This window comes from Barbus barbus, assembly GCF_936440315.1.
Source record: "Barbus barbus genome assembly, chromosome: 24".
Lineage (NCBI taxonomy): Eukaryota > Metazoa > Chordata > Actinopteri > Cypriniformes > Cyprinidae > Barbus > Barbus barbus.
In genome coordinates this window covers 3,769,318-3,789,193 of record NC_136752.1, presented here as the reverse complement: position 1 = coordinate 3,789,193, position 19,876 = coordinate 3,769,318, and the positions used below count along the sequence as shown (strand labels likewise).

The following is a 19,876-nucleotide window of genomic DNA, read 5'->3' as shown; positions in this document are numbered from 1 at the left end:
AGGGCAGTTTGTTTGAATACAAACATTCAAATTCTTGACCAACAATCATAAAAAGCACAACCCAATTTAACAGTGTCTTCAGCAGTCACGTCCTACATTTACCAGTGTTCACGGGATACTGAATGATCCTATACCTATAGTCAGAATCCTATAGCTTCATGATATCTACCTTGTTGTTGTTCTAGCTTCTACCATGAGCCGTTTTTGTTTTCAGTTCATTTGGCTGTAGTCTGGCTTCATTTGTGTTTTTGTCTGGACAAATTTAGATTTGTATTTTTCCCTTTTATTTATAAAGAGTTTGAGTTCAGTTGGAGTTACTTCCATAACAGGCTATTATGCAATTAGTTGGTTATAGTCAGTGTGGAGACTGGCCAAGGAATTTAATGTCATGTAGCTATCTTTAATATTTGAAAAAAATGAGGCTCTAACACTGCAGGTGTTTGTAGGTGTGTGTTTCATCTCTGAGGTGTCCTTTAATCCTTGATTATCTCCATAGTTTCACAATTGTTCAGACAGAGGATGTTGTCCTGACGCACTGTCCTTGTTTCAACTTTCTCTCTTTATACATCCTCCGCACCATCTGTGATCAGGCCAATGACCATTATGTCATCCACAAACTGCAATGACGAGTTTTGTAACACAATCATAGGTGCATACACAAAACAGAAGTGGGCCAAACACAGAGCCTTGGGGGGCTCCATTGTTGGGTGAGCCTCAATGGAGTATATGAGTTGACCGAACACCTGAAACAACATACAAAACTACCAAATTTTGCTATAAGTTTGATCACAACATTTAATCATTGCTGTTAATGGTGTTCACCATCTGTTTGATTACATGTCATTAACTAACTGCATGGTTTTTACTGTACATTTCTGCAATATGGACATCAACTTGACAGTCACTATTGATACTACTAAATATAATGTAGAAACTTTAATTTTCTGTAAAGCTGCTTTGCAACAATTTGTATCATGAAAAGCGCTATACAAATAAACTTGAATTGAACTGAATTGAAAACTTATGTTATTGTGTGGGAAAATCAACCATTTTGAAAAGTGGTTTCAGGCTTATGCTTGGTTGGTGTTCCTATATCTCCCACCATATTCCCCTTTGTTCAACCCAAACTCTTTTCTGCTTGGAGGTGGAAGTTGTACAATCACCATCCCATAAGCATGCCACTGTTCATGCCTTGCAATGACATAACTGCACCATCATGCCAGAAGGTTTTTCCCATGGTGCTTGAACAAAGAAGATATTTACTGTGATCTTGATAAAAATGTATGGACAAATGTTTAGGACAGGCTTGATGTCAGTTAATTTGATATTCTCTATTTAGAGTAAAGTGTTTAAATTTATTGTTTAACAACGCAACCATTGTTGTAAAGAATACTATAAAATAAGATGTGATGTGTTCTTTCAACAATTTACTTGTATAAATATATTTTATTATGGCTTTTGTACATCTACTCTCTATTCTGATGACTGTGGCTAGTATTTTACAGTACAGTAACATTCATTCATTCTCATTTAACAAAGATTTAAAAAAATTATCACTTACTTTTGAAAAGAGTACCAAAGAAATTAAAAAAAACTGTAAATGCAATCAACAAATAGGATTCTCACATTTACACCTTTCTTATCCAAGAATGTATATGCAACCATATCTGTATATCTGCTAAAAAATAGACTGAATGTATATCTGCTAGCTGGGTGTACATGCATTATGTCATGATCTTGTTTACCTGTGTTGTCCCATTACTTTCAATCCATAACAAATAACAATTTTCTTTTACTTTTGTTAATACATAAGTATTTCAATATGCTACGACCACAATCTATTTGCAAGGCAATTCAGCAGTATACAGACCAATAGATAAGATTGAAGAATATAAAGGCCCCTGGGAAGATCATGCGAGAGTAGTCATCAATGACGTGATTGTTTTGGATGATGCGGAAGCCTCGAAGGGTCTTCTTCTTGGCTTCTGTGGCCTCATTTGCCAAAGACAGGCACACCACCATGTGGTCCTGTTTATCTGTAGCCTCCTCAGAAGAGACAGGGGCCTGGGTATATCCTGCCAGGCCATTAGTATCAGGCTTACTGTATGCTTCATCCAGAATCATAGACCTTGTGTGAGATACGTCACATGTGCAGGGTAAACGCTAAAATGGAAAAACACAAACACTTCCATTACCATTTAGAGAACTTTTAACTTGCTTCCAGGTTGTGAATATTACCTTTATACATACAAACTTTACTGAAACTGTAACTAAAAGAGGAAAGTTCTTTGAGAAAAACTTAAAGTATTGGCTTGAAAAAGTCATCCTAAAAGTTTTACATCGTTGAGTAAGGAAATGTCAACACCGACAGGGGCTAGTCTGTGATTTTATTGCCACCCGAATCCAGAATGTTGGTGCTTTTCTTCTAACGCACATGAAAAATTCACAAAAAAAAAAAAAAAAAAAAAAACACCAAAAGGTCATGTAAATTAATAGATAGCAGTTAAATTACAACAAGAATGGATAAATCCAAAAGTCATTTTGTAAACTGTTTTTTGACCACTGCCAAGCTCCGTACTGTGCTTCACGGTAACATGGATGCGTTTTAAAAATAGACTTTAATTTCTGAAATGCTGTAACCGGTTTACAAGAATAATAGCCTGTTACATTACTGTTCAGCTACAGCTGTTAAATTTGAAAACCTTTTTATAAATTAGGGTTTGCGAGACGACTTATTCTACTGGTCCAAGTAGCCAGGACAAAAGTTACCTTACGTATTTAAAGAGGACTTATTTCTGATAATTTCCACATTTTTAAAATGACATCCATATTTTGAAAGCATAAAACCCATTAGAACCACAGTGTGCCAATTTTCCTATTAATAAATGTACATTTGTTTCGGGGGGGTTTCCAAAGTGTTGCTAGACACCTTATAAAATCAATAGCTTGGATTTCATATACTCAGGAGCAGACAATTAGTCAACCTGATGCTGTTCTAAAGCAATTTTAGGCTACCTTTTTTTCAGATCATAAAAGACAAAAAAAAAAAAAAAAAAGCTTGCATGTATTTGTCCATTTAATGGATTGTAAACTTTTTCAATCTTTTTACAAACATAAAATTATCCCATGCAACTCATTCCATATTCCAAGTGTTCTGAAGGCATACACTAGGGTTTGCCTAGAAACAAATCAAAAATGTAATCTATTATTAAGCGAAAATCTCCAGTCACTGCATTCGTGCATTTATTACAATTGCATAGCAGTTTGAGCCGGCGCACACCGGAAAAGCACACAAGAGAGTCATTTTGAAACATCAAGACAAATAAAATTATGATTTGAAACAATACTTTCTTTACTGATGTATGTATATATATATATATATATATATATATAAAAAAATCACTAAAAGCTGTGACTCGCTGTCAAGTTCATTGTGAGCTCACAACGTTCCATTAGTAAGCTCTCTACACTGCACAATGAATCTCTTATTTACATTGTATCTACACTTTGTTATAAAGAGAGGATTCCCGAGCTCGCAGAACTCAGCACTTGACAAAAACTCTGTGAGCTGTGAGTCGATTCTAACTTGAACACTTCTGGTCATTGCATTCAAGAAATCAACAGATATGTCTACATTACTCAATGCTGCAAATATGTTTCGCCAATATCAGATGGGGCCCTCTGATTCCACGGGGCCCCAAGCGGCCGCTTACCTCACATAAATTAAGTCCACCCCTGCATATACTGTACATAACTATGTTTTGCCAAGCCCACATAATGAAGGTGCATAAAGGAAAGTGATAGTGAAAATGATCGTTAGCAAAATAAGGAAATTAATCAAATACACTTGAAAATCAGTTGTGTATTTACCTTCTCCTTTAATTTGCGATCTGTCCCATCATGCACTGTGGTCAGGTAGTTTACGGCAGCATACTCAAGCACCGATAAAAATACAAAGACGAAGCTGACCCACAGATAAATGTCCACAGCTTTGATGTAGGAGACTCTGGGCATGGAGGCGTTCACTCCGGTGATGATGGTGGACATGGTGAGCACCGTTGTGATGCCTACAAGAAATAACAGCGAAACAGGAATGAAACACAATTTGTCAGTCCTCTGTCGTGTGTGTCATGTGTTCCCGCCTCTTGTGTCCATATTTGGTTTGTTTCCTGTCCTCGTCTAGTGTGATCATTAGTTAATTCTTGTCCAGCTGTGTTTGTCTCGTTATCTATGATTTACCTGTGTATTTATAGTCCTGACTATTCAGTTTGATTTCGACTGGTCTACTCGTTACTCCCCGGTGTTCCTGTCTGTGTCTTGCCCTGCCTTGATGTCATCAGTAAAGACTATTATTTGAAGTTATATCCTCGTCTGCGTGTTCCTGTGTCCTCCCTCGTGTGTGCACCGTGACACAATTGTAGTCACATGATATTTGCATCTAGATCTGCTTACATCAAGAATAACTGGTTGTGAAATCCTGCACCCATTTAAGCGTTCAGCTAAACAATCCCTGGTTTCCCCATTTAATTCACCTAACGAGACTCGTGCAGGAACAGCTCGCCGGTCGATCCAGAAGGACACCCATGACAGCATGACCATCAGCGTGGCAGGAAAGTACGTCTGAAGCAGGAAGAAGAAGATATGACGACGCAGAGTGAAGTTGATGTAAAGACGATTGTACCAACCTGTAGGAGATATGAATTGAGAACAAGTACTAGTAAAAGAAAATGCAAAGATTTCCGATTCTGAAGTCTGTGCAAGGACTGAACTTCAATCTTATTTCTTAAGTGTACTCTTGAGTACCCAATCTTGAAAAAAAATGTAATGCATCATTTATATCAAAACTCTGATGATGAATAATGATTTATGTGATTGTGTGGTTTTAATATTTCTTGATTTTGGGAGAAAGCATCAGATTGGTCTATTAACTGATTAAAAGTCAGTTAACTTTGAATTTGAAGATAAAATTTAAATTCTCAAACACTGACCACATTTAGTGATACAAAAAAAAAAACAACAACATTACAAATACCTAAAACATATGCGATAAATAAACCTAGAAAATACCTTTAAAAAAAGCTACTCTCGAATTTAAGTTAATTACATCTTTATAAATGGTCACTCTGTCCATTTATAAAAACTCTTTTCGGTTCTTGTTGCCTCTTCATGCTTGATAACAGCAGGTGTCATCACAAATGGTCAATCAGCACTTGTAGAGTGAACCTGTTTTATTAACTAACAGCAACACGATTTTAGTTTTACTCTCTGTAGAGAAGGAACATATAAACACTGAACTATGTTGATGTAACACTGAGGATTTTGCGGTGTAATGAGCATAATCACATTACCGTAATTACTGTGTTCTGTTTCCATGAGCTTCAACTTAATCACTGCCTTAATCGCATTATGCGTGCGTCTAAAATGCACGTAAAAAGAAGCCACTCATGACAAAGTCCAAAGTTGCTCAAATCAGATGTCAAATAAACTGATTTTGCACTTTATATGCATGCAACAAAATGGGATTTGTGCAAGATGTCTGGCAAACTAGCCTTAAAGGTGCAAAGTGGCAGCACGTCATGCACTAGTAGACAGCCTGAAACTGAAACAGAACTGCCTATAGTTTACTATTTAAAATTAGGCATGTGCACCTGTGCTGCTGTAGAAGGCCAGTCTGGAGGTGGTGTGAAACTTCTGAATGAGGAACTGAGACAGAGAGATCTTTTCATCTGTGCTCAGTGATTCATCTCCACTCTTCCAGTAGAGCATCAGGTCTTCATCAGTGTAAGCATCTGGACACACAGCAGATGAACCAATGTTTGCAGAAACTCTGATGTGATATTTGCCATTAAAGGAATAGTTCATACAAAAAAATGAAAATTTGCTGAAAATGTACTCAATCTCAGGCCATCCAAGATGTAGATGAGTTTGTTTGTTTGTTGCAGCATTGCATCACTTGCTCACCAATGGATCCTGTGCAGTGAATGGGTGCCGTCAGAATGAGAGTCCAAACAGATGATAAAACATCACAATAATCCACACCACTCCAGTCCATCAGTTAACATTTTGTGACAAGAAAAGCTGTGTGTTTGTAAGAAACAAGTCCATCATTAACATTTGCTTTTTCTCAAAATAAGATGTCTGTAATTCATAATAATGCTTACTCTAGTGAAAAAGTTCATCCTCTGTTGTCCTCTCACATCAAAATCCACCCACATGCTTGTTTAGTATGGTCTACTACTATATGTATGGTCTAGTACTAGGACTCTTTGTTTGCAAATGGAACTTGATTTACATATTTCTCTCCTGATTCAGATGAGACGGACACACTTTATATTAAGTGTCCTTAATTACTATGCATTTACATTTATTATTTGATGCAATGTATTTCTTGTGTACGTTTACTGTACTTTTACAATGTACTTGAAAATACCGTCCTGTCATGACCATACCTCTACCCAAAAGAAGCAAGAGAAAAGGGACCACTTTTTCACTGGAGAAAGCCATATTATGGATTATGGTTTTATGTATTTCAGCCGGAAGCAACAGTTTGAATTTAATAACGCTTTGATGGATTTGTGTCTTATTAATAGCTTTTGGCTTCACAAAATGTTAACTGATGGACTGGAGTGGTGTGGATTATTGTGATGTTTTTATCAGCTGTTTGGACTCTCATTCTGACGGCACCCATTCACTGCAGAGGATCTATTTGTGAGCAAGTGATGCAATGCTACATTTCTCCAAATCTGATGAAGAAATAAAATCTACTTCTTGAATTACCTGAAGCCGTGTACATTTTCAGCAAATTTTCATTTTTGGGTGAACTACTCCTTTAAGTCAGGAGAATTACATGTAACTCACAGCTCTCCAGCTCTAACGTGCAGGTCTGTGTGTCCAGTGGGAACCGACTGAAGTCCATATTACATGCTGAAGTTACAGTCACTCTGAAACACCAAAAAAAAAAAAGCACATGCAGGTTAAGGGGTGCCATGCATTGTCCAAATATTTGTGTTGGTAAACTTGTGTAAATGATATTTGTGGTCCAAACCTGAGGCTGTAGAGCACATGTCCATCAGGATATACCCTGATCATGATGTTCTCCGTGGTGGTGTCGTGGATGAAGGATCGTTTGGAATGCACAAAGAACACATCAGGAACCCAGATTTTTTTCACCAATCGACCATCGAAAGTCATGCTTTTATTGGTTTGACTGGAAAAAGACAATCGCTCATCCTTCCAGTAGTGTCTCAGGTATAGGGTCATGGTGAAGTCCTGTTTGAAAAGTATGCCAGGGATTGACTTTCAAAATCATTGCGTGTTTTTTGCTTGTTAAAATAATAAATGCTAAAGTACATTCTCCTACCCCAGCTTAGCATGCAGAGTAAACTGAAATGAAGCAACGGTAAAGTGCTATCAATACATTGTTCTATTAATCTTACCCAGCCTTCTGAGAAACTACTGTATGCATCTACTTGTCACACTGCTCGGGGAGCGAGGAGACAAGGAGAACGTTCTATAATCCTTTATGGACGCCACCACACAGACCGTGGAACTCAGGGGTAAGACAGACGATACCAGACATGGGAGATAGGGAGACACAGGGCTTAAGAACACTAGGAAATCAAACGAGGAAGAACAGAAACAGGTGAGGAGTAATTAAACACAGGGCTGGGGACAAATTAACTTTATAAATAATGACGCTAAACGAGGAAAGGAACAGGAAGTCCAAATAAGGGCATAAGGAAACACAGGGAGCACATGGAAACACAAGACACAGGGAAACAAAGTCTGACATTACTGTATAACTGTTATGAATCTGGTCCAGGCTCTCCCTGTCAACCACCACTAGAGGTCACCCGTTCACCACAGTGACTTTTACACTCACAGCACATTGGACTCCATTTCCCACAATCCATTGCACAGATCACAGCTGTCACCATTCACACATCACACACACCTGATCACCATTTTCCAATCACCACCACACACCATATAAGCCTGGGACTTGCTCTTGCTCAGGGCCGAGTATTGTTAGCGTTTATCACTCTTCTAGCGATAGCAACTTTACGGAGCCGTAGTCTTGCCTAGCCTGTTTTCCTGTGTTTTTGATACCTGCCTTTGTTTCCTGGATTTACCCCTTTGCCTTGCCGTTTGGACTCTGTTCGCTCCCCGTTTGGATTATTGCTCTCGACTCTGGATTATCTCTCTGCCTTGCCCCTTTGGATACTGTTCGCTGATCGTCGACCCACGCTTGCTCCACGGATTGCTTTGTCTTGCCCTTGCCATACCTGTTTGCCACTGTTTGACCCTGCCTGTCTCACCATGTTTTATAATAAAGCTTTGCACATGGATCCGCACGTCTCACGTCTCATCAGCCCCATAACAGAATACTCGGCCAAACAAGGATCCAGCAGCTTTTCTAAAGAACCCTGGCCAGGTATGGATCTATTTGACCAGCTGCTCAACCTTCGACAAGGGAATTCACCCATCGAGGAGTATGTCTCACAATTCTGTGAGTTATCAAACGGGAGCCCGTTTGACGAGACCGTTTTAAAAGACATTTTCCGCCTCGGTATAAATGAGGCCATTAAGTCTTGGCTACCTGAGGGAAAATTGAACTGCAGCCTGAAGGATTACATGGACTATGCTTTACTGTGTGCTCAATCTTTGTTCACTGTGGGTATCGTGGAAGAGGAATGCAACACCTCGTCTGTGACTAAAATGGAGGCCGCAGCAGAGCCCATTTACAAAATGGCAGCCACAGTTGATCGTCACGAGTCAAGCCAAGCCACAGTTGATCGTCACGAGTCACACCACGACTCAGCTCCTCAGCCAGAGTCTGCTCACGTCAAGCCAGAGTCTGCTCACGTCAAGCCAGAGTCTGCTCACGTCAAGCCAGAGTCTGCTCACGTCAAGCCAGAGTCTGCTCACGTCAAGCCAGAGTCTGCTCACGTCAAGCCAGAGTCTGCTCACGTCAAGCCAGAGTCTGCTCACGTCAAGCCAGAGTCTGCTCACATCTCCGCTGTCAAGCCAGAGTCACACCACGTCACAGTGCTCCAGCCAGAGTCTGTCACACCCAAGGATTTAAGGTCAGTCCTTCAAGTTCCCTGTCTGATATCCAGTGTGATGGACCCACCACTGATGTCAGTGCGAGTAGCTGGCATTCCCAGGGCCTCAACCCTGTCTGTTACAGAGACTGTTCCCCTGACCTCAGTACTTCCCGTTATGGCGGTTGCCATTTTAAGTGTGTGGGCTGCACACTGTGCTCCTGAGGCCTCTCCTGTCCACGAGTCTGCTCCAGTGCCTCCAGAGGGGGCGGCTTCCGCTGCAGAACCTCCCGAAGTGGTGGCACCCGTCCCTGAACTCGCTGTCTGCCCTGTCACGGCCACGGAGGCCGTTCCTGACCTCATGGTCTGCCCTGTCACGGCCATGGAGGCCGTTCCTGACGTCACTGTCTACCCTGTCACGGCCACGGAGGCTGTTCCTGAACTCACGGTCTGCCTTGTCACGGCCACGGAGGCCGTTCCTGACCTCATGGTCTGCCCTGTCATGGCCGTGGAGGCCGTTCCTGAACTTACGGTCTGCCCCGTTACGGCCACGGAGGCCATTCTTGAACTCACTGTCTGCCCCGTCACGGCCATGGAGGCCGTTCCTGAACTCACTGTCTGCCCCGTCACGGCCATGGAGGCCGTACCTGAACTTACTGTCTGCCCTGTCACGGCCATGGAGGCCGTTCCTGAACTCACTGTCTGCCCTGTCACGGCCATGGAGACCGTTTCTGAACTCACTGTCTGTCCTGTCACGGCCGAAGAGGCCGTCTGTGAGCTCACGCCCTGTCCTGTCACGGCTAAAGAGGCCGTCTGTGAGCTCTCGCCCTGTCCTGTCACGGCTAAAGAGGCCGTCTGTGAGCTCTCGCCCTGTCCTGTCACGGCTAAAGAGGCCGTCTGTGAGCTCTCGCCCTGTCCTGCCACAGCCATAGAGACCGTCCATGAACTCTCGACCTGCTCGGTCACAGCTCCTGTGACCATGGGGACTCTCTCTGTGGTGTCTGTCTCTGTTCTCCCAAGATCCCTGATCCTGTCATGGCTTCCTGACCAGTCCGCTCTGCCGTGGAGATACTCTGCCCTGTCTACGCCACACTGGTGGGCTCCGGCTCCGTCTACTCCGCCGTGGTGGTCAGTTGTCTGGCTCTGGGGGTCTCCTGCTCCGCCCAGGTGGGCTCTGGTCCCGTCCTGCCCTGCAACGAAGACTCTCCCAGTGTTGTCTGTCTCTGCTCTCTCTGTGTTGTCTGTCCTTGTTCTCCCCAGATCCCAGTCTCTGTCATGGGTTCCTGCCCTGTCTGCCTCCCTGTGGTGGTCTTCTGCTCGGGTCTGGTGGTCGTCTGCTCCGCCGTGGTGGTCTTCTGCTCGGGTCTGGTTGTCGTCTGCTCCGCCGTGGTGGTCTTCTGCTTGGGTCTGGTGGTCGTCTGCCCCGCCGTGGTGGTCTTCTACTCTGGACTGGTGGTCGTCTGCTCCGCCGTGCTGGTCTTCTGCTCGGGTTTGGTGGTCTTCTGCTCGGGTCTGGTGGGCTCCTGGTCCGTCTGCTCCGCCCTGGTGGGCTCTTGCTCTGTCCTGGTCTCCGGTTCCGGTTGGATGTCTTGCTCTGCCCCAATCCCCGGTCTTCCCACTTCCTCAAGGACCTGGCCCTCCGTCCCTCCCCCTGTTCCGCCTCCGCTCCACCGCCCTCCTGGATTGTGTAGGAGCGTCTGGAAGCCGCTCCTTGGGGGGGGGGCTATGTCATGAATCTGGTCCAGGCTCTCCCTGTCAACCACCACTAGAGGTCACCCGTTCACCACAGTGACTTTTACACTCACAGCACATTGGACTCCATTTCCCACAATCCATTGCACAGATCACAGCTGTCACCATTCACACATCACACACACCTGATCACCATTTTCCAATCACCACCACACACCATATAAGCCTGGGACTTGCTCTTGCTCAGGGCCGAGTATTGTTAGCGTTTATCACTCTTCTAGCGATAGCAACTTTACGGAGCCGTAGTCTTGCCTAGCCTGTTTTCCTGTGTTTTTGATACCTGCCTTTGTTTCCTGGATTTACCCCTTTGCCTTGCCGTTTGGACTCTGTTCGCTCCCCGTTTGGATTATTGCTCTCGACTCTGGATTATCTCTCTGCCTTGCCCCTTTGGATACTGTTCGCTGATCGTCGACCCATGCTTGCTCCACGGATTGCTTTGTCTTGCCCTTGCCATACCTGTTTGCCACTGTTTGACCCTGCCTGTCTCACCATGTTTCATAATAAAGCTTTGCACATGGATCCGCACGTCTCACGTCTCATCAGCCCCGTAACAATAACTAAGAAGGAATGAGAAGTTGTGCTATATTGTGCAAAATCACAGCAAGCAGTGGACCTCTTTAGCTCCACTACCCACCATAGTGTATAAAAATACCTGGAAATAGACTAAATAGCCCCTCAAATCCCTTAACAAATGCTTTCCTCTTAATATAAAAAATAGATGACAACATTGTCCTCCGTCTTTAGCGACAGCTTTAGAGCTCAATGAGTTCAGTTCAGTTCATATACAGGTATGTTTTATATGAGGTTCAATAGGCTCTTTGCTTACAGGGCTTAGTAAAGGTATAGTTCTCCCAAAAAATGAAAATTCTGTCAAATTTAACCAAACTGTTGTCCAATATGAACATCTGTCACCTTTAATTCTACATGCATGGTTTTGTTTATATTTGACTAGCTGACATGACAGTGGTCTTGTTACTAACACCATCTGATCACGTGATCTCAACCATGACGGATGTAGAATAAAACAGCTTAGTACACCTTTAACAGTGCAGATACCTTACAAAACTAATTTGCTATGTCTGATTTAAACCTGAAGTTTAAAAGCAAGGTGTATGCAACATGCATTTCTAAACTGCCTTGGAAATATTACCATCTGTTGGCATTACTGAGAGATGTCAGCACTTTTACGAGCCAAATGGGATGGACTGATCCTGATAGGCTGATTCTCTGTGATGTCACTGGATTATCTTCTAGCATATTATGCAAGATCAAATCCACGCTCACTCATTAACATCGGCACTTATATGATAAATAAAAGCATATCTAGATACATCTCTGCTTTCAGAAGGAAAGGTTAATCACAAACACTGAGATCCACATATAATCCATGCAATCTCGTTGATGACATTTGGACTGCAAGTAGCCTACTTTAATGTTAATAATCACATTCTCGTTACAGTAATGGGAATCATACATTGTCAATTGTAAAGTATTTATGCATCATTCTTAATGTGCTGCGATTAATTAATGCTGATTTAATTTAAAACGTTTTTTTTTTGTGCGGACAACAGTGCAAAGCAAATGGAATATGGGTTGCTGGAGTGTGTCTTTGCTAATGAGTGATTCATAAAAATCAATGACCAAATATTTCAGCTTTTCTTACCATATCTACTTCTGAGATACTGTCCAAACTCTCTACCTGTACATCCACACCCACTGGTACTGCTGGACCTGAAGAGAAGAGAACAGTATTGGTTTCAAGGTTGTTGTTGTTGTTGTTTTGTTTTTTTATTATTATTATAATTTAGCATGTTCACATTTAAAGAGACTTTAAAAATTAGGAATTATTTACACACCCACCACATAAATGACAGCATTTACTATGAAACCAGAAATCCATGGCAAGTGGGGTTTACTGCGCTCTCAGGAAAAAGGTACAAAAGCTGATGAATTTTGACTTTATTTTTAGTTTGTCTTAATAGTATTATTGTGTTTTGTTGTGTTTATTATCATTATAAAATTTTACTATATATAATGTATTGTCTGTATAATTTTATTTCAGTTTATTTTATTATTCTAGTACATGAATTAACTTTAGTTATTCTAGTATACAAAAATGCCTTTTTATTAGTTTAAGTGAACTATAATAAGCCTGCTTTAAGGTACTATTATGGACCTTATAGGGGTAAATAAGACACAAAAACCCTGATAATATAACCATAATGTCACATAGCAAATTTACAAGTATTTAAATGAAAGGAGTATCAAAAGAACCACCTTCCAGGCCACGTCTCCATCATCTAGTAGTTATTTTGTCATAGTCTTAGTCTGTCTCCACCTGACCTTTGAAGCACAAAGACCTGTGAATATCAGGAGCTCGTGCTGAAGAAGAGCCATAGCTGTGTCTTCTTCACCACCACCTCTGTGGCCATCTGAAGACTGCCGTTATTTAGTCACCAAGAAATGTGATGCTCCTGGGCTTCTGTTGAGGGAAGTGCTCTCTGTATTGTCTCCTGAAATTCACCACAAGGTTCTTGGTTTATCTCCAGACTGATTTGATCATTTTGGAGTACAAGGTCTCTAGAGTTGAGGGTCAGTGAAGATCTGACTTCCCTGTTGAAAAACAGCAAATGCTGGTTAGGTGTGTTTTGAAGCGTGGCAGCTGGTCCTTAGTTGGTCATGAGCTTGTTTAAACTGGTCCTGAACCCTCTGGTGCTCTTCAGTCACTTTTGACCAAAAATATTTTCTGTTTTGAATTTTAAAAAATCACAGCTTCATTGGAATGGTACGAAATTTGGTGACTTTTATGGCATTTGGTATGTGAACACACACAAAAAAATTGAGAGCTTGATTCGAGCAGGCTAAGTGGTCATAAAAAATAATAATAATAATGACACTTGTGGTCTTCGGTCAAAAATGACCGACCATAGGAAATGAATGGGAAAATGACAAAAACACAAAAAATCTGCCAATTTTTGAGTACAATCTACAAATCTGCTACAATGCAGAAAAAAGTACACAGCAATGACGGGGTGAAACTCTAAAACATCAAGAGTGCAAAACCAACAGATCTATTCACACACACACACACAAGCGTACACCCCCCCCCCCACACACACACACCTATGAACTGGTGTGACTGTAACATAGCAAATATGTAAAGTAAAAGCAATAATTCAACTACAATGCAGTAAAAAAGTGGACATCAAGGAAGGGTTACACTCTAAAACATCAAGAGTGCAAACAGACACATCCACTCACACACACACACACACACACACTCACAGACACACACACACACACACAATTATACACATTCAAATTAATTGGTATGCCTATAACCATATAGCCATAACAAGTCAGAAAACTGAAAAGAGGTTGAAATCACATCAGACCCAGAAGGATTAAGCTCTGATAAAACATTCCTGTTAATTTTTGTTACATTTTCATAGAATTGTAATGTTTTGTGTAACAAAATGCTTTCTCTGTGTTCAGGTTTGACTGTAGTAATAATAATTCAAAAACTGACACTTTAAATCAACATTTCAATCCAAAATAAATCTAAACCTTTACAAAAAGTTGTATTTGAAAATGTCTAAATATATATCCAAACCCACAACGTATTAAAAATAAGTATTTATGTCTAAAAGCAATTATAGAATTGATATAGAGCTATATGGGAATTTATGGGCTAAACCATAGAATTGCAGATGTTTTTCTTATTTTACTCCCACCAGATGGCACTAACCTGGCTTCAAAAATTTCATTTTAAAGGCATTGACTCTTATTCTTATATTTTAACATGAAACACTGCCATAATTAACAAGTAATAGAAAATACTTGAATTTTATTTTTATTTTTTTTATTGGGACAAATTGATCATAATTATTGCATAAATATTCATTAGTACCATAAATTCTCTCAAAATACAAAAGAAAAAAATATTATTAACCAAAAATATGTTACATTGATTTTACTGGGGGGGGGGGGAAGTAAAGTTTTAGGTGTCTGGTCACTTTTGACCGTGAAGAGCACAAGTGTGACTCCCAAATTAGGAGCACCAGATGGTTAAGCTGGTCCTTAGTTGGTCCTGAGCTGGTTTAAGCTGGTTCTTAGTTGGTCCTGAGCTGGTTTAAGCTGGTTCTTAGTTGGTCCTGAGCTGGTTTAAGCTGGTTCTTAGTTGGTCCTGAGCTGGTTTAAGCTGGTTCTTAGTTGGTCCTGGGCTGGTTTAAGCTGGTCCTTAGTTGGTCCTGAGCTGGTTTAAGCTGGTCCTTAGTTGGTCCTGAGCTGGTTTAAGCTGGTTCTTAGTTGGTCCTGAGCTGGTTTAAGCTGGTCCTTAGTTGGTCCTGAGCTGGTTTAAGCTGGTCCTTAGTTGGTCCTGAGCTGGTTTAAGATGGTCCTTAGTTGGTCCTGAGCTGGTTTAAGCTGGTCCTTAGTTGGTCCTGAGCTGGTTTAAGCTGGTCCTTAGTTGGTCCTGAGCTGGTCCTTAGTTGGTCCTGAGCTGGTTCTTAGTTGGTCCTGAGCTGGTTTAAGCTGGTCCTTAGTTGGTCCTGAGCTGGTTTAAGCTGGTCCTTAGTTGGTCCTGAACTGGTTTAAGCTGGTCCTTAGTTGGTCCTGAGCTGGTTCTTAGTTGGTCCTGAGCTGGTTTAAGATGGTCCTTAGTTGGTCCTGAGCTGGTTTAAGTTGGTCCTTAGTTGGTCCTGAGCTGGTTTAAACTGGTTCTTAGTTGGTCCTAAGCTAGTTTAAGATGGTCATGCATTGATCCTAAGCAACTAGCTCCTGCTCAGGACCAGCTCAGGACCAGATTAAACCTGCTCAAACCAGCTGCCACGCTTCAAAACATACCTAACCAGAATAGGCTGTTTTTTTTTCAACAGAGTAATGGCTGCCTGAAATCCCGAATCCTTTTCAAGCCTAAACCAGACTGAAAAGGTGTGGACACGGTTATTTTTTCAGCTAACTGTATTGTATATGCATTTGTAGTTTCCCTTTCAGACACAACATTTATGGGAGGAGAGTATTTAAATAAATCATGCAAAGTGATTTGCTAAGGTCTGCGTTAGTCAGTTTACTGACACCATTATTTAACGCCCCAAAAAGCTTTAACCTATTGTGCACCTAATTATCATCGGCTCTGCTTGTTTTTGACCATGCGCTAATTTGCGCTGCTCTTAGATTGTGTTCGTTATTATGGAATCGATCTGGTTGCATCCGTGTTCCCTGTTGAAAAAACAACATATGTTGGTTAGGTATGTTTTGAAGCATGACAGCTGGTTTAAACTGGTTATAAGCTGGTTATGAGCTGGTCCTGAGCAGGAGCTAGTTGCTTAGGACCAGCTTAAACCAGCTCAAACCAGCTGCCATGCTTAAAAACATACCTAACCAACATTTGTTGTTTTTTCAACAGGGTTCTTAAATTCGTACAGAACTTTCCACTCCTGCGCTTTTATGATGGGACTGCGCTCTCAGAATAATTTGACCTGTTTAGTACATCTGGTCCTTGATGTTTTAAAACATGCCGGACTACAGACAGGGTGTATTAGAAATTACAAAACAACTTAATGTAGTGTACATTCTCCCAGTCACACCAGAAATGACCAAAAAACACCGCTCTTCTGCTTTTCCCTGGAAGGTCTTTGGCTTGATGACGGAGTTCTCTGCACATATTCAGGCACATTGCAGCAACTCGGTTCTCGTTGAGAAGAGATTTGCACCCTTAAATTGCAAAGCTTGTTATCTAGTGCATGCACATTTTCAGGAAGAATTATCTGGCTGTGCTTTTGTAGTCACGACCAGCAGTCGAGAAAAAGGGCTCCAATTCCATCTTTGTAAACAATAGATCGACACTAGGGAACTTGTTTGCTGTTTCCAAAAGTGTTTGTCAGTCGTAGATGATATCCAGCACAAAACACATGAATTACATTGAGTCAGCATTGCCCTCCTGATAAACAACTACATTTTCAGGATGAAACCCCCACTGGGATTTACGTTCAGGTTGTGAATTTGAATCTGACTGCTGTGATAATGAAGACTGAGAAACATTCTGAAGAAGTCAGAAGCAAAAGCAATGTGTAAATTAGAAAAGCCTTCACAACATCAGCGAGTAATTGAACACCCCAGTGTGCGCTGCTGGTTCAATTAACAGTAAGTGTAACGTCCAGCCATCCAGACACTGCCTAGAAGAGGTCAATCCTCAGATCTCTGCAGGAACAATGAGACTCGAGCGAGAAGCAGGATATCAGCGTGAGCTCCAGACATCAGCAGCTGAGAACCTTCAGCAGAATGTGTGATAGTGACGCAGATGAGACGTGGGAAAGGATTTTGATGACAAATGAGACCAAGAAAGACTTTAATTATAAAGTGATACGTGTGGCACTGACCAAACTATATAACACATCAGCCTGGGTAGATCTCAAGCCTAAAATATGAAAATTCATTATCAAAATATTCATTATTATCAGTTTAAAATATGATCATCTAAACAAAGGCAGTTAGGGATTGTCAAAACTTTCACAGCACTTTCACATAATAAATATTGAAATGTCGATTCATAAAATAGTTCAGAATTTATTGTGTGAAATTCCCATTTATGGCAATCATTTTAAACATCAAATCGTTTTTTTTTTTTTTACTGTACTTATTGTACTTGGTTACCAAGAAGATAACAGTATCAGTGAAGACCTTGAAATTAATTATGAGACACATGATGTGTGAAGAAAACTTATAAATAATAACTTGATGTTTAAGAAATGTTTATTGTTCATCATTTCCAAACTGTAATTTTGTCAAATTACTGAAATGTGCAATATTTAAGATATTTGTATTTGAGATCATTAAAATGCTAGCTATAACATTTGCCTTAACAGTAAAACTGTTTATCATTTATTTTCTAAAGGTTCAAAGAGCCAGCTGTGTCCTGGAAACACCCACCTATATGGGTAATGTCATTAAAATACATCACAAGTCAAAAATTGCTAAGGGTCGTAAGATATGCTTCGTTCTCTTTAAACGATTTTGGGGCAAAATAGGAGTCTTCACGTTTTGTAACTTTCACTATGGAATTTTGCTAAAATAGACAAAATCAACGTTTAAAACTGATATTATTCGCACAATTTCACAGCTGAAAAGTGTGGACATATTCTTAAATATTCACAGCACCTATTCTTGCAAATAATCACTTTATGCAACTGTAGAGATATGTTATTGTAAGCTCCAGTTTAAAATGAGAGTATTCATTTACTAATATTAATTGTATCAGAAATGTGATGGTCTCATACAATAAAAAATATTTTAAAGAATGCATAAGAAATAGCATGGGTTGACAATACGGCAAACAAATTTTATTGTGATTTTCATGCCACTAACACACACACACACACACATAGATTTTACCCCCAAATGCTGGTCTCATAGTGAAGTCATGATCGTCAACACGCAGCAGATGGTCCGATTTCACCTGATGTGTCTTAGTTTCATCCAGCATCTTCTTGAAGAGTGGACTGCAAAAGAACATCTCAGCACTTCATAACCTTAAATGGTTTGCAGTTAATTACCGTTTAACTGGTTTAACTGTCACATGTAGCTTTCACAATGACAACCCTTTAAACCCTTAAACTGCATGCTGAACAGCCTATTTGGTAGTTTTCTCAGCAGAATTTAAAACAATTATGCAAAATTTAATTTATGAAAAAGCAAAATATATAAGGACACATCAAAAACAGCATTATTTTGCCAGCACAGACAATAATTTTCCTAATGTAGGCTGTTTTTAAAAAAATGCACCATTTAAGAAAATGAATCACAACTCACAAAACCACAAGCATTTTTATAATTAGAGCTTTTATGCAAAGACAATGCAGTATCCTTTGTGACACCTATCCCAGCTCTCCATGGTGTCTATTAGCAGATTAATTTGCTGTTGAAACTGAAATAATGAGCTGAAAGAGTGTGACACTTACGTTCCGTGTTTGTGATGTTGTACAGATGTTCTCCTGAGGTTGTGCTTCACCATCCCACACTGACCGCACACACTCGCGCACAGCAGAAGAAAAACAGCTTTTATAAAGCGAGACATTGTGAAGGAAGGACTAGACAGTCATCCGCACTGGAGAGCATCTCGTCTTCCAGTCAGCGTTCATTCAGAGTGAAGTTAGTTCTGCAGCGCGCTCTGATTGGTCGAGCACATCGTGATTACAATGATCGATGCATCGATTCATTTCACCGTTAGAATACAAACTATTTTAACCCATTTATTCCCAAATTTTTCCCAGACATGAAAATATCCAAATGATGTGTCATTAGTAACCCTTTGAAATAATCAATAATTATTTTTTTAAAAAGTGTGTGAAAAATTGTGTTTTATGTGGGATAAGGTGAGTACTGAAATCACATATTTCTGCAGTCATAAAAATTGTTATACAGTCATGGCCAAAAATATCGGCACCCTTGGTAAAAATGATCAAAGAAGGCTGTGAAAGTGAATCTGCATTGTTAATCCTTCTGATCTTTTATTTATAAAATTCACAAAAATCTAAACTTTCATTGGATAATAAGAATTTAAAATGGGGGGAAATATCATTATGAAATAAATGTTTTTCTCAAATACACGTTGGACACAATTATTGGCACCCCTAGAAATTCTTATGAGTAAAATATCTCTGAAGTATATTCCATTCATATTCACAATTTTGAGCACTCCAGGGTGATTATGAACATGAAATTATCCAGCCATGGCTTCCTGTTTCACAGAAATATAAATAGGAGGGAAAACAAAGTCCAAATTCCCTTAATCATCCATCACAACGAGAAAAAACAAAGAATATATTTCTGATGTGCAGCAAAAGATAATTGAGCTTCACAAATTAGTGAAGTGGCTTTAAGAAAAGAGCTAGAGCAGTGAAAATCCCCATTTCCACCATCAGGGCAATAATTAAGAATTTCCAATCAACAGAAAATGTTATGAAACTGCCTGGAAGAGGATTGTGTGTCTATATCGTCCTAATGCACGGTGAGGAGGAGAGTTTGAGTGGCTAAAGACTCTCCAAGGACCACAGCTGGAGAATTGTAGAAAATAGTTGAGT

At 40.5% G+C, this 19,876-nt stretch overlaps 1 protein-coding gene across 1 annotated transcript; it reads right to left on the bottom strand.

Annotated features, from left to right (window-relative positions):
* Positions 1-1,854: 1,854 nt before the first annotated feature.
* LOC306843721 (gamma-aminobutyric acid receptor subunit rho-2-like) lies at positions 1,855-18,786 on the bottom strand (the record flags this gene model as incomplete). The annotated part of the gene is made up of 9 exons (XM_079375361.1): positions 18,755-18,786; positions 18,189-18,295; positions 12,460-12,527; positions 7,046-7,269; positions 6,859-6,941; positions 5,649-5,789; positions 4,533-4,685; positions 3,871-4,067; positions 1,855-2,163 (listed from the first exon to the last, which is right to left on the bottom strand). The coding sequence occupies exons 2-9, from the start codon at positions 18,277-18,279 to the stop codon at positions 1,855-1,857; spliced, it is 1,266 nt and encodes a 421-aa protein (XP_079231487.1). The 5' UTR covers positions 18,280-18,295; positions 18,755-18,786.
* Positions 18,787-19,876: the final 1,090 nt, after the last annotated feature.